Source organism: Mercenaria mercenaria, chromosome 19 (genome assembly GCF_021730395.1).
Source record: "Mercenaria mercenaria strain notata chromosome 19, MADL_Memer_1, whole genome shotgun sequence".
Lineage (NCBI taxonomy): Eukaryota > Metazoa > Mollusca > Bivalvia > Venerida > Veneridae > Mercenaria > Mercenaria mercenaria.
In genome coordinates, this window is record NC_069379.1 from 14453497 (window position 1) to 14469085 (window position 15589).

Genomic DNA, 15589 nt, shown 5'->3' on the forward strand with positions numbered 1-15589 from the left:
TATCATATATTTTTCAATGTAGCCTGGTATTCTCTATGTCTGATATTTAACACAGACCATAATTTATACGCAAATGCTGTTTCTTAGTTTGTTTTGGTTTTCTTATATATCCGCCCGACTTCGAAATAGTCACCAACGAAAAATTATGAAATCAAGATATACAATCAGCGGCCATTTGTCGATCCAAGTCTGGTTAAAATTTGCCTCACGACAAAGATCGACGTTTATATAACGATAATAATAGATTACCGCGAACACTTCAAGCCAACTGGAACAAGAACTTTTATACAAATCAAATACAGAATGCTTGCTCCGATGGTCCGCTTTAATCAAATATCGAACTTTCATTTGACAAATTTCGTTGTGTCATAGTTTGGTTATTCTTTTCGAAATGTCGAATAGTAGATTGTTAGAAAATCAATTGCGAACGGCCGACGAACATCCAACGATAATATGAGCGCAACATGAGCACGAACAGCTAAAAAGCTACTGCATTAAGTAATTAGCACACAAAAAATTACACCAACAACGAAATTTTAAAAAGAGTAAATTCATAAAAACATTAAAACTTAAAGGTTGATGTATTTTCTGCTAATTATCTTCCTTGAACATACTGAAGGACATGAAATGGTGGGCAATATACCTACTAATAAGACAATTAGCAAAACTCTGTACAAGTTTGAGAGAAAAGTCGTATCTGTTACATATATGTAGAAATTACATAAAAATTATGTAACAGTCAAATCAGAAACAAACAGAATTCAGTGTTACTGTGAACAAAATACCTTTTATTTGCAGCAGAAATTTAACCTGAATTAGTATTTAGGGGAGATAATAGTTTGGATGCTAAGAGAATCTATTCACATAAATCCAAAATTCCTGTAATAATACGTAAAAGAAAACATAAATTATGCAGCAAAAGGTAATTTTTTATATAAGTTATAGAAAGGGTAGGAGTTCACGAGAATAACCTCATTATTCGAGCTTCCAGCGGCCCCTACGCTTTCTGTTTTGTATTATGGTCCGGCAATATGAACAATGCATTCGGCTACTAATTTTGATTGACAAGTTAACATTCCATTTTAAGCGTCGGTGCTATCCAGTGACAAGCGTACTTTAACTGAAATAGAAAACGGGTTCCGAAAGTTATCATATCCGTACAGTATTCTATATGTAGGCGGGACCTAAGACATATGTTCTCTAACTTAGTTAGAGTACGGCTTATAGCCACGCCTCTTCCTCAGTTGAAGAATATTACAGATAGAAGTAAACAGTTATAATGACACTGCAGGTAAACCATGATACAATAAAGAAAATCAAACATGTAAACATTACTTGACTTTTTGAACATAAAAAATACAGTTATCATAAACAAGAAGATAAATAAATCAATTATCTTGTACAATGTTGCAACTATAAAGGGCTATTATGACTTCCCATACAAATCTCAGAAGAGAAAAAACTTCATTTTCTTAAGTACATTCTCTGACAAAAATAAACTGAAGAAAACTTACATGAATCGAAATGTGATGCCAGGGACACATTCCTTTGAGTAACATAGTAACGTTTTTATTTCAATTACGTATTTTGTATGTAGTAATGAAGTTAAGCATCACTATATATAATGTCATTTTTTCCTTTCTGAATTAATTGTTTAAACAAAATAACGTGCCTATACTTCAAGAGATGTAATGACCGTAACATGTACATGTAGTTGGTAGTGTAATAGGATATTACATTTACAAAATTATGTTAAAATACGTTACTTGATCGTACTATGCACTACACAAAAATATAGCTTTATGTTTTAAATGTGATGTCTTGATAACACTGTAACGTTCTTTTATTCTTCTTGTGAAAGAAAATCGGATATTTGCATAAAAAGATAAAGTAACGTATTTTATATGCTACATCGCAGTAAAATTGTAACGTAGTATTAAGAATGAGAACAATATGTTAATGTTTTGTATGTGATGTAGTAACACTGTAACGTTCTTTTTTTTCTTGCGAAAGAAAATCAGGTATGTTTCATAAAAAGATGTAGTAACGTATTTTATCTGCTACATCGCAGTAAAATAGTAACGTAGTAAGAATGAGAAAAATAATTTAATGTTTTATATGTGATGTAGTAACACTGTAATGTTCTTTTTTCTTCTTGTGAAAGCCAATCGAGTATTTGCATAAAAAGATAAAGTAACGTATTTTATATGCTACATCGCAGTAAAATTGTAACGTAGTATTAAGAATGAGAACAATATAGCTATTATGCATCAGTCGATGTAATGTCAGAATTATCAATCTTTTGAGGTCCAAATGCACCACCTTGTCTTCTATAATAGAAGTATGTAGCGGCCACTCCAATAATGAAAAATATGACCAACAAAGCTACTCCCATACCTGCCATGGACCCTGCAAAATAATGAAACAGTTATGTAGTTAGGCATATCAGCAATATATACCGTGTATTTTCGCTTATAAGACGCATTATTAGCATTCAGATTTCCAGTTCAGGGAGTGGGGAGCATTTTATCAACGTGTACTACAAGGAAATTAAAAGAAAAAGAAACCCTAGACTGCATATCCGACGTCTTATAAGCGAGTGCGTCTTATAAGCGAAAATATAAGGTACACAATTTCCACAGGTTTTCTGCTGTTATGATAGCTATGTACATAACTGAAAATTTCGGTGATTGCAAAAATGCAAGTATATTTGACAAGAGGGTTTGCATAATTGTGCTGACTATTACAAAACGCGGTTTGGGCGAACTTGGTGCAAGTTAATTAAATCAAATTAAATTAATAAAATTTAAAGTTTGAAGATCAGATTCAAAATGCAACCTTGTCATTTGTAAGATTTAAAAGTAAGCTTCAAATCAACCAGTGAAACCTAAGAGTTTAGACCGGCCTCCAAAATCAGCTTTAAAATTTTGGCCCCTGACCTTGTCTGTTTCCATTCGTGTTGGTGTAATTGTCTCAGCAAAAGTTACTTGAAGAAACGTTGGACAAACTACAGGTTTTTGTTTGTTTAAAACACTATTTTTTTATTCAGAACAAGCCAGGAACCAGAAGCTACTTATAAGCCAGGAACCAGTAGTTACTTACCACCGGAAACGCCTGTAGTTGAGGTACTTCCTGGCTTTGTCTGTTTATAATATGCATCTTTCACCATCCGACCCGGAGACAATGAATAGGGCTTAGCGACCATGTTGGCCTGCAACCATTGAAATGCCACCATAAAATAACTTCAACAACTGTGTTAAGTGACCATTTTCAAAGTATGCTTTACTTTTTAAATTAAGTAAAATGCAGCAATTTGTTGAACACTATGTTACCTTAATGAATAAAGATTTTATTATCAGTATTGTTATTGTAATTATTATTTATTTATCTTATTATTATTATTATTATAAAACTTAAGAAGCTAAAACTGTATCATTCTATTGATATGAGGCAAAATCTAGAACCTTATATTTTGCTGAAAAGAACAACAACAACAACACTGAAAACTATGCCATACATTGCCTGTGATGTAAACAAAGTTTCTGAAGCGCTTGTAATTTCAGTAAATGAATTTGTGTTCATCTGAAAAGCAACTCTACTGTAAAAAATACCACAAAATACTCAAAAAGAGCATTATCATTTATATACTAGTATTAAATGTTTATATCACCTTTTATTCCATTGAAGAGTGTTTTACACTGCAAAAGAATTACCTAAGGTGTTACAACAGAACATTGTACCAGCCTGGTTCCCTGTCCCAATATTAAGGATTCGAAAACCGCGGTTTAAACATGTATATATCTAGGGGTGCCAATCTTTTTTGTTCAATGTTTCTTTTGGCTCTTTCCTTAGATTCCTAACAGAACTCTAGCAATGGGTTAATAAAAACTAGTGTAATCACGATTTATTTCATATCCCCTCAGGAACAGACTCAGTTAAACCGAGTCTGGGGTTGCGTTTAAAAATCTTCCCCGCAAGTACTTGGACTTAGTGTCGTTAAATTTTCTGGTCCTTTGAGTTCCAGACACGTCGGTGCTAGACGATGCAAGGCGTGTTGCACATTTCATTATCTCTCACGAACAGACTCGTTCAGACTGAGTTTGCTATTAATTTGCTTGGTTGCGTTTAATGCTTTTAAATGGTCTTCTTATATATTTTATCATACAAACCGTTGTCGGTGGAATTTGCAGACGGACGATAAGCTGTCCGCTGTTTATAGCACCGGAAATGGACTTTGCAACCACAGCGAGGCTGTTTTCTTGCTTCGGATTACTAACATCACCTGCAAAAAAAAAAAAAAAAAAAAAAAAAAAAAAAGAAATATACATACACATCATGTCACTAGAAAAAACACAATTTTCGCTGTTTTATTGCCAGGTTACTCAAAATTTAACTCAAACATAATTTTATTATTGGTTAACATGGTTACCGCGGTCGTGTCACTAAGAATGCTATTCACTTCTTTGATATTTTCAAAAGCATTTGATTGTCTTTTGTTTGTGCAACTACATTCCTTGTACCAAATATGTCTGCTTACCTACTTGAGGGGCTTTGTCTAACAATGTGAACTGTACAATAATATCGCTGTTGTCTGCATAATCAATCTGAAAGAAGGATCCTTTCATTTTTGAAACAATAAAAAACATTAACGCGAAAACGTCACATGAAGAAACTAATACTGAGGAACGACCATCAGTGTCTTAACAAAGTAAAAAATTTTGGGGGCCAGCAAACCCCACTACTGACCCTCCTACGTCAGGTACAGCAAACTCAATTGGACCTAATGTTTTCTGCAAACTCATTCGGGAATTTAAAACCTGTTCTGTATATACGTGCTTGCTCTATTTATCAAATTACGCACGCACGCAGGCACACACGCACGCACGCACACATATAACGTATAACAGCAATAAAGTAGTGTGTCACGGCCGTTCGTCTTTGTATCTATTTATAGAAGTTCTATTTATAACTGGAACTCTTGGTTCCTCTACATTGTACCTGTATATTGTAAACCCTGAGAGCCGATAGCTGTAACTTATTGCTGGTACCCGCTATAACTATCGCCTGGAGGACCGCATATCGGAACAGTTCCATATTACCATTGACCAGTTTCCTATAACTTCCTGTAATAAACAGGTACAACTTCCGGTAAATGTTTGATATAGAACTTCCGGTAAATGTTTGATATAGACTAAAAGTTTCAGGAAAGTCATGACAAAACGGATCAGAGATAAATAGCAGACTTCGTTTATTAAAAAATTGAAAATTTCTTTATTTTCTATTCTAACACGATCCGCAGCAATAGCTATATTAACATATAGCGAAATCGCCTATACATGAATCTTCGATAAAATATGATTGGCTGATACATTTTGTCCCCTAAGATGGTAACATAAGACATTCTACTTCTGTTCCATTAACTACGAATTATTTCAGGACAAGCGCTTGAAAACAACATGTCAAAAACCTAATTATGATAAAAAGTCATACTGAGTTACAAGTTTCGTAATATGTACCTGTAGCAAAGTCGAGTTTCACTTGTTTATTTAGATTTATGAAATAATCTCATTATCACATTTTTATTTATATATTCTTAAAGCAGTCGCATCAGTACTCCATTGTCCGTTGTATCATGTCTGTACTCTGTGTTCAGTTGTATTGTGTTGTACTCCGTGTTTGTCTTATCATGCCCAATCATGTGTCCACTGGTGCATACACACTTTTTTTTTAAAGACAGAATACGTTTTGATTGGTCAACTTTGCTTTCGCACAAATATAATACAACTTTTTGGCGCGAACTAATACTTGCACGGCCCTCTGTACATCATTCGGTCAAACAGTCCTTATCTTTGGACAGCTTACTTTTCTTCAGAGCCAGTTACGAGGGAACACAAGTTCCTTCTACTTTATAGTAAATAGTCCTTAGCTTTGGACAACTTTCTTTTTAATAATTAAGTGTACCATTCATAGACGTATCTATCTGGTAAGCTATTTTATTTAACATTTGTTCTTTTAGAATTTAGTAATAACCGCGAGAGATGTATTTTTTGAATTTTATGTGTTTCCACGTTTGTTACAGTTCGTATTGTCTCGTGTCCCTGATTTTATTTTTTTTTTATGCTTTTAGGTTTTCTTTGTGTTCTATACGGGTACTCTGACCAATAAACGGATAAAAACTACACCATGGTTGTGTTTAATCCAAGTCTACCACTGCTACATACCTGGTAGTCTGAAGGAGAAATCTTGACGTTCAGAGTAGTTAAAACAATTACTGATGTCGTAGGACCAGATCATAGGTCTTCTCTCGTCATAGTCGTAGATGTTGTAGATATAGTGTTGACCCTGCTCAATGAATTATTTATATACCATAAAAATAGCTTCAAAGGCAAAACACAGTCACGTTCAACAATTTTCTTCGGCCATTTTTAAATATTTCAATTCTTATGGTAACAAAGTACAGTTACCTGCCCTTCGTTACCCATCTGAAGGAAGTGTATCCGAGAGAAAAGAGGTCCCTCATTTCATGATGGATTTGATTGTAAATAGATATTCTGAGCTTCTGAAAGTAGCCAAATTTGATAGATCTGATGTAAATGAAGAGAAAGGGGTAAAAACATGCTGGAAAATCATGGTTTCTTTTGCAAATGACTGTCTGCGGATTTGTACAAAAAGTAGGCTGGACCGCTTCACTTTATAAAAATGCAATACACTATTCATTCTGACAGATGTGAGGAGAAAAGTAGCAGGTCAACAGACAGGTCACCTCAAAGTTATTTTTGTGTTTCTCTCGGATAGATTTCTAAAGAGAATGTATTTGCATTTGTCTTCAGAACATTGTGTCAAAGCCTTGCACTGATATATTTGTATGTAACCCTATGGGAAATTAATTGTACTTTGGGGCTTTATAGCGTTATTGTCGTAGATGTATTAGATGTAGTGTTGACACTTGAATACGAACTTCTGTTAAGAGTTTCTACACGACTCATTACTTAAAGGCAAGAAATGGAGCAACATGTGTAATCTTATAACTGCTCAACACAGATTCAGTGAAGATTTTATGTTTTGAACAAGCTAAAGTTTTCATTGCAAAATGTTCCACCAAAAGTGTCATGATAACAATATCAAATCCTTAAAGTTATGTGTATGAAACCCCTGTAAATATTTATATAATACTGTATATTTAACTCTTAATAGAGAATCGATCCCTCTGCGGTAACATGCGATATACCGAATGAGATATATACGATTGAATTTAAAAATGTGTCCTTCCGGCACGAGCACAGTGCGTCTGACTTCGGATGTTTTGGAAGAATACGCCTTTTCCTTGTGCCTAATAAGCGTTCACATAATTTGTCCGAACCACAACGTCTTGCACATCAGTACAGATATGGGCAGTGTGGTTTTTATTCCAAAATCAAGCTTTAAAATGATACAGAATAAATGCTGTCTTTAGACAGTTATTTTCAAGTTGAAGTCGGCTCGATTCCCGATTGAGACAGTATCTTATTTCATATTAGAAAACTGAATGATCTGACAAAAAATACATACAATTCCAGCATCTAGTACCATTCGCACAGGTAAACCAAATGTGGGTTTTTGCATCAGATTAGCGGTGTAGTTTGGCTGAAAAAAGCAAAATGAGATATTCAATTTTGTTCTGCTATATAAACTAGAATGAAATATGCACACTGGGTTTTAGTTTGTCACCTTTAGGTGTAAATACTCTATTGTAGTTAGCGGCCCCGTTGCCACAATTATCAATTTTCTTGCGATTATATATTCTCTGTGTGGTATAGTTTCGGCATTCTTCTGCTATAATGGAAAACTGTTTCTTCATTATAACCGGAGAGTGCCGAAATTGCATACGTAATCATACGTAAATACAAGTATAAAGATACATGAACAATTAGCATTATATCAAATTATATTAATTTTATAGAAATCAGCACAATATTTAACAGTAATGATTACATGTCACTATTAAATCGGTTCAAAATATAGCTTTACAGCGTTAGTTCATGTAATCTGTCATATTGCCGCAATTTCTAGGAATGCTAACAAACTTATATAATACCGTATATTTTCGCTTATAAGACGCATTATTATGTGTCATATTTCTAGTTCAGAGAGTGGGGAGCATCTTATAAGCGTGTACTATAAGGAAATTAAAAGAAAAGAAACCCTAGACTGCATGTCCGGCGTCTTTAAAGAGAGTGCGTCTTATAAAGCGATAATATATGGTATAACAAACCCATATTAAACTTTGCTTAAAGCTGAAGAGAGTCACAATATGCATAAATATTGTTTAATTACCGTTGCAAAATACCATTCCCACGTAGAGTTAGGCGAGCCAGCCTTTGGCCAATCATTTCTCTGGGCTATCCACACGTCAGTCGTTATACCGCGGACCTGTCTCTGAAAACGTATTATGTCAACGTGTTATGTTGCACATTCGTACAGTCTAATCATGATCTGCACTGTTCGCCATTCGGTCAGTATCTTTTTAGTAAGCACCCCTTTTAAATGGTAATGGTACTGTCCAGATTGAAAGATGGACCAGTTCATATAGCAGGGTAAGGGTTAATGAGTTGATTGTTTCTATCGTTTGACCTTAAACTTTCGTTATAACCAGCATTGTTATGTGTACATTCCAAAGAATGTGATACATTTTTGTATCATAAATAAATGAGAAAAAAACTCGTTGCGGAACTATTTTATTTTATGCTAACAGGGGAGATAATCGAAGTCACGTTTAATTAATTTGAGGGGAGGTTACTCTGTATGAACGCTTACCCGTCCTTCGTAGACATAAGATGCTTTATCGAAGTAGAAGAATTCTTTTGATGTCCTTATTCGCACGTGCGATGGGTCAGCGTTCCTGACGTCAAATCCAGTACTGCTGATCGGTGTCGCTGTGCAGTTACCACGCAACGTGTCAATAACATAAGCAACTCCTGTATCAGTACAGAATTTCTTTCGTAAGTATATAAATAGCAGCTTACTCACTGTAGCAAAAGCTTGTTGTCCACTGGACCCTTCTTGAGCAAAGTGGATCGTTCATAAAAGTACTCATCATCAAGTACATGCCATTGTTTGCTGCATTTAAGACGCAGAACTAGAATTGTGTCCATTGGACGAGAATGCCCCCACATACTGTGTCATTCTCTAAATAGCAATGTTTTTAGTACAGACCATTTTCACATGAAGGATGTTCGACTAAAAATTTGAAACAAATTGTATTCAGATAAGGTCGTGCATCTGAGCAACTTTGAATCCATTTCTTCGAAAAGTGTATGTTAATTTGAACACACTAAATTTCTTCACTATGGCTTATTTTGTGAATTTAAGAAAGGGCCATAATTCTAGAAAAAAATAGCTACAGAGAAATGTCCATCATTTATGGTCATCTTCACGGGAATGCCTTTCATATGAGAAACTTCCAAGCATATCCTTTCAATAGTGTTTGAGGAGTTTGACCCCCAATACTTTTCCATATATTCTCTATTGCAAAATTATGAAAGGGCCATAACTGCGTAAAAATAGTCCAAGAAAACATTTCTTCCTTTATGGTCATTTGCACATCAAGGTTGTTCATCTGTGAATAAGATTTCGGGACGTACGGACAGTAGCAACGCTATATGCCCCCACATAAATGTGGGCGGGCATAAAAATGATCTAACAGTCTGGAAAGAGTAATACACGTACCTGTACTAAAGTCGTGGACCTGTGTCAGTGGTAGAGTTCCATATTTCTGTGTGCCTAGAGGGTCATAGTCGTACCTGACAAGGTTCAAGTCACTGTCGTACCATTCCTTATCAAATAGAAACAAGAGTTATCCTTCTTGTTAAAGGGAATTTCCTCTTCTTGACAGAAGAAGATAACCTATCTAGAATACGATCATTATATTAGAAAGATATACCAGTAAAAGTGTTAGAAAATGAACTGATCACGGCGACAGCCATTTTGAATTTTATGACGTCATTAACACACCTGTTGCTTCAGTGTTTCCGTGGCTTGGTCTGGGCGTCCTATATTCATTTATATTTCGATGTCTCTCTTTTTGCACGCGCAAGGTCGATGTATCTCCAAAAGAGCCTATCCCTGTCTGAAACAATAGTGCATTTCGGGTCTTCCTTCGCAACTGAGTTCAAGCTGTTTAAAATACTCGAAATAACTGCATCATGGAAATGAAAAACCTACCTTTATTCTTGAAATGGACTGTCCAAACAAAATCTCGGCGGTAAAATGGAATGATGATGTTGGTGTAGGTAGAGGTTTCATATTCTTTGCACGTGGGCAGTACACACCAGCAGGCGTCTGGAATTTTGTTTGTTTGAAATCATAGAGTTTACGGAAATTGTGCAAGTAATATGAAAAGCATGTAAATAAGAAATCAATGGCGGTAATGGCAAAAAAAGAATGTCTGTGTAAAAAAATCTTCTTGCAAAGAAGAAACTTAAAGCTTGTACAGCAAATTTCTGAAAAAGGAGAAACTAAAGGTGTGAAAGAACTTCTAGCAAGCTATATTTTTGTCAAAAGAAAAAAGAACTACTTACTAGGCGAAATTAAAATGCAAAAACAAAAATGAACTAAAGACTTGAAATGAAGTTCTGGATATTTTTTGAAGATTAACCGGTATAATGCCAAATTTGTGATTTAGTCTTGAATACAGTATAACCAGAAATCTGCATCCGATGTAGTAAAAATTTTCGGTTGCGAAATAAAGCTTTACCAAAGCCTAACTGGTTAAAATAGTCTGAATATTGGTGCAATAGAATTATTATAACAGTACCTTGATCCAAATGCATCATTGCAGATTAGAGTACTTCTTTAATGACCATTTTATTACATACTTATACCTATTTCTACGTACACGTACCTGTAAATCATGAACGCCCTCCGATTTTAAGTTCATGTAGGAAAATTCGTACGTATAAAATCTTTATGTGACCCGTTCACGTACCTGTGAATCATAGAGATGAACGCCCTACGCTGTTATGTTCATGTAGGAAAATTCGTACGTATAAAATCTTTATGTGACTCGTTCACGTACCTGTAAATCATAAAGATGAACGCCTTCCGATTGTACGTTTAGGTACGAAAATTCGTACATATGATCAAATGATCGTTTCTGTCCATTCTTCATAACCGTGGATCCAAACACGTGCGCTCGTATTGGAATTTGATCCAATAACTTTGCGTTGTACCAACCAGGGACTGGAACGTTAAAGACATATTGTTCAATCATGGAATGTCATATCATATCATCATTTGAGCCGCGCCATGAGGAAACCAACATAGTGGCTTTGCGACCAGCATGGCTCCAGACCAGCCTGCGCATCCGCGCAGTCTGGTCAGGATCCATGTTGTTCGCTTTCAAAGCCTATAGCAATTTGAGAAACCGTTAGCGAACAGCATGGATCCTGACCAGACTGCGCTGATGCTCAGGCTGGTCTGGATCCATGCTGGTCGCAAACCCACTATGTTCTCATGACACGGCTCATTTAATCTCCGAAGCTTGTGATTAAATGAATTTTAAAACTGCTCTTATTCAATTTGATAATCGTTTATATCAACATGTGCAAATGTGCGATCATTTCAAAGCATATCTGAATCGAAGGAGCAGTAGTCTCGGGTGTATGTTATTTAGTGACTCGAAATTTCGATATACGACCTCGAATCCGACAGTGTAACTCGAAATTTCGACGTTGTTTCTGGCCTCCTTCTCTTCATAATGTTAGAAACAAAAATACACGTTGAATGAATATGTTTGTCGGGGATACTTCAAGAATGCATTTTATTACATCTTGGATAGTAAAAATGTAGATGATTCATCTACCTTCCTAAACATCCATATATAGTACCCAGCATGTAGAGTCTTGAACATATACTGCCTCTTATACATGTATGATTAACCGTTGCATCTAGAGCTACTCCAGAATTGAACCTGAAGACAGGTAATGCTTAGTACAGTTATACGTTCCTTTTTATGAGACTTGAGTACCGAGTCGAAAACCTTCAAGAAATGACCAAACGCAATGGCCCTCTTCTATGACATACCATCGAACTGGGTGAAACCTTCCAGACCAAAATGTTAAATTAGTGATAAATATTTCTAAGTTTTAAGGGTGAACGCTGTCCGTTCATCTTAATTCTACCTACGAGCTATCAAAGAAAACAGATAAAGGCGGATCCCTATACATCTATCTCATACATGATCATTGATGAGCCGAAATATCGAGTTTATAAGTCGAAATCTGGAGTTATTATATCGAGATTTAGAACTATGTAAGTCGGCATTGAACTTAATTTGAACTTTCGTGTCAGAAACTACTTATTACGCAAAAATTTCGAGTTACATATTTTGAAATTTCTCGAAAGTTTGAAAGAAAGCAAATACCTGACCCTTATGCTCACAGTAATATGTTTTTGTCCGGTTTAATGTCGCACCGACACAACTGTTGGTCATATGGCGACTTTCCAGCTTTGATGGTGGAGGAAGACCCCAGGTGCCATTCCGTGCATTATTCATCACGAGCGGGCACCTGGGTAGGACCACCAATCTTCCGTAAGCTAGCTGACATGAAGAAATCAATGCCTCTGGTAAGGTTCGAGCCCATATGGTAAGGGGCAAGTTATTAGAAGTGGGCGACCTTAACAACTCGGCCATGGAGGGCCCCCGTAATATGATGATGTGCTTACATTATTTAAATGTAGTTTTACATCTTAATGCAAACTCTCACACAGACATCCGCCCGCTTAGCTCAGTAGGGAGAGCGTTCGTCTACGGATCGCGGGGTCGTGAATTCGATCCCCGGGCGGAGCGTATATTCTCCGTGACGAGCTGATAAAAGACATTGTGTCTAAATATTCATCCTCCACCTTTAATTATTCATGTGGGGAAGTTGGCAGTTACTTGCGGAGAACAGATTTGTACCGACCAGAATCCAGGATCACTGGTTAGGTTAACTGCCCGCCGTTACATGACTGAAATACTGTTAAAAACGGCGTTAAACCCAAAACAAACAAACTCTTCACAGACGTGTTATAGTAGACGCAACTTGATCCTGATGGTTGACCTTTGTATTATAATACATAATTAGACACAACCTATTATTGAAAAGCAGTGTACGTAAAACGTTGTACAGAAACTCATTCCATGTAAATATACACTGCCAGCCTAAGCACCCCTTATATCTACAATGAAATAATCGATATGAATAATCAGCATAAGGTCAATCATCGCGTTCAATTTGCGACTACTAAACACTCTACAGACACCGTGAGAGGTGTTTACATATAGTATTTAACTTTACCGCTGAAATACCAGTCGACTACCATCGTTGAGTTTCTCTTCGCATCGTACAGACATTCCCGCCACATATTGCACGTGATTCCGCGCACCACTGTCTGGTTAATCCACTTTTCTTGTATACCTGTCACATTGAAACGCATGAACTGTTCAATTGTCTTCATTTTTGCATGTCCGCCTGTAACTGTAGCAAAGAGGAAGGCCCGAAAACCGCTGGTTAAAGGTTTCACTGTACAGATTCCTGTAAACAAAAACGTTTTGTATGATGTTCCGTATGGGCCATCAATTAATTACTTTTAAACTGGTGGCCATACTACATTTATTTTCATGCATGCCTTTTACAAATTATAGCATCTTGAGCGATCCATGGCATGTTAAAAAATTCTTTTAAAATGTGATCCTTTTTTTTTTAGATGTTGTGTAATAAATGACTTATTGGCATGCAACCCATTCAGTAAACGACTACTATTACCCAGGAACGTTTAAATCCCGTTTGTCAAAAATTATCATTTTATAGTTGTTACTAATTTATTTTAGCTTGATTGTGACGAAAGATTCTATCCTTTTTGAAACAATATCGGGTCTGCTTCTTCATGTTCTTTGAAAAACCAGTACTTCTGTCATATGAGTCTCGAAACCACGACACCAGGGCTGACCAGCCGAACCATCTACCACAAAGTCCATCGCTCCCAGAAAATAATCATCAGCAAGCAGTATACATTAAAAAATCTATATACATTAATGACTTATACATATTATAGACACATATATTCCTTTGCATTTTATCAATGAATTGAAATGTTGTGACGAAAATTGTTTCGATAAACATGATTTATTATTCTGACTTCATATAAGAAAAATCTCAAACCCTGGTCCCTGTCCACAACATATAGCTCATTTGTGTCGAATCTATACAGATGCTCCAACCGATTACCAGCATTCGTTGTATGGGTGGCTACTTGATTCATTGTTTTGTTGTACCAAAGGTGGAAGTCAATCGTGTAGTTTCGGTTGTTAATGTTTCCCTCAATGTGAACCTCGAACGCATCCGGAAGTTTCGGTGGTCCCGGTGGATCTGAAATACGAAAACAAAAGATTATGATAGAAATATGATATAAAACCCGTTTTCTCGAATTCGCTTGAAAAAAACCTTAAGATTCGCAGTCGCAATATCCGCAAATACGGGCGCTATGTTCGCAAACATTACCGAAATTAAAACACGGGACTGTCTTTACATTCGCTGTACCTTTCCTCGCAAAATCTACAGAAATCAATGCATGCGACTATCTTAACATTCGCGGTACATATGTTGGCGAATATTACATAATTGTTACCAGCGAATATTTGAACTCTTGGGATCGCTAAGTACGCGAATATCAACGAAGATAAAATATCATTTAATTTGTGGCAAAATTGTCCTAAGACTATTACCATGTGGTCCTGGAGTTTGGCCGGTACATACTGAGGTATCCATTTGTCCATGTGTGTATCCGAAACAAATAAAAAGCACCAAGTATCTGAAAAAATAGAAGTATCTTGATTTTAACAAAATTTCTTAAGGAGCTCAGGGAATGGTCTCCCCGTTCAATATAAACCGAAAGGAGAGGTAGTCACAGCGAGGAGTTTGAAAACCTACACGCATTTCAAATTCTTTTAGAACATTAAACAATACAAATATTCAAATGACAATGTTATTAAAAACAGCCAGACCTGCATACAAGACTATGAAGACCATTATTTTATGAAATACATAGTTTAATTATCATTTTCGCATCCAGTTTACCTACAGCTCAGAAGTTAGTGTAAAATACTAAGGACTTAGAACTCAAGGGTTCGTTTCCTGTTTAAGGCGCATGTTCACCGTTGCAGTTTGATAACAGACAGAGTTGCAGAAGTCTGTCGTTTCCTAACTGTCATGACGGGAAGTTGCCTGTCACAGTTACAGAAAAATAAGTTCTTGTGCAAACACCGGTAACACAAGTCAAAATGTGTAAAACAGTGTTAAAAACAGCTTTTACCGTAGTAAACAGTAAACAACAAGCAAACTATAGAAAAATAATGCTAAAGAACAGTACTTACACTATTTTGTCCGCCATCATTAAGCGAAGGCAATGACACCGCCTTACATAAAGTTACATTTGAAAAATATACATGTTTTGATATCAGAAAAAAGGCCATTTAAATGAAATTTACGGCCATGCTAATCTTTTTTAAAAAAAAACATTAACGAGTTTGAAATCTTGAATATGATACTGACAATAATTTTATGTAAAATAA

General features: G+C 35.9%; 1 protein-coding gene across 1 annotated transcript; it reads right to left on the reverse strand.

Annotated features, from left to right (window-relative positions):
• Positions 1 to 1280: 1280 nt before the first annotated feature.
• Positions 1281 to 15545, reverse strand: LOC128545888 (uncharacterized). The gene is made up of 16 exons (XM_053531945.1): positions 15392 to 15545; positions 14744 to 14829; positions 14181 to 14387; positions 13317 to 13553; positions 11054 to 11217; positions 10201 to 10317; positions 9706 to 9811; positions 8794 to 8954; positions 8314 to 8415; positions 7549 to 7623; positions 6222 to 6342; positions 4999 to 5123; positions 4538 to 4604; positions 4170 to 4282; positions 3103 to 3211; positions 1281 to 2409 (listed from the first exon to the last, which is right to left on the reverse strand). The coding sequence occupies exons 1-16, from the start codon at positions 15409 to 15411 to the stop codon at positions 2264 to 2266; spliced, it is 1956 nt and encodes a 651-aa protein (XP_053387920.1). The 5' UTR covers positions 15412 to 15545; the 3' UTR covers positions 1281 to 2263.
• Between the last annotated feature and the right edge of the window lie 44 nt (positions 15546 to 15589).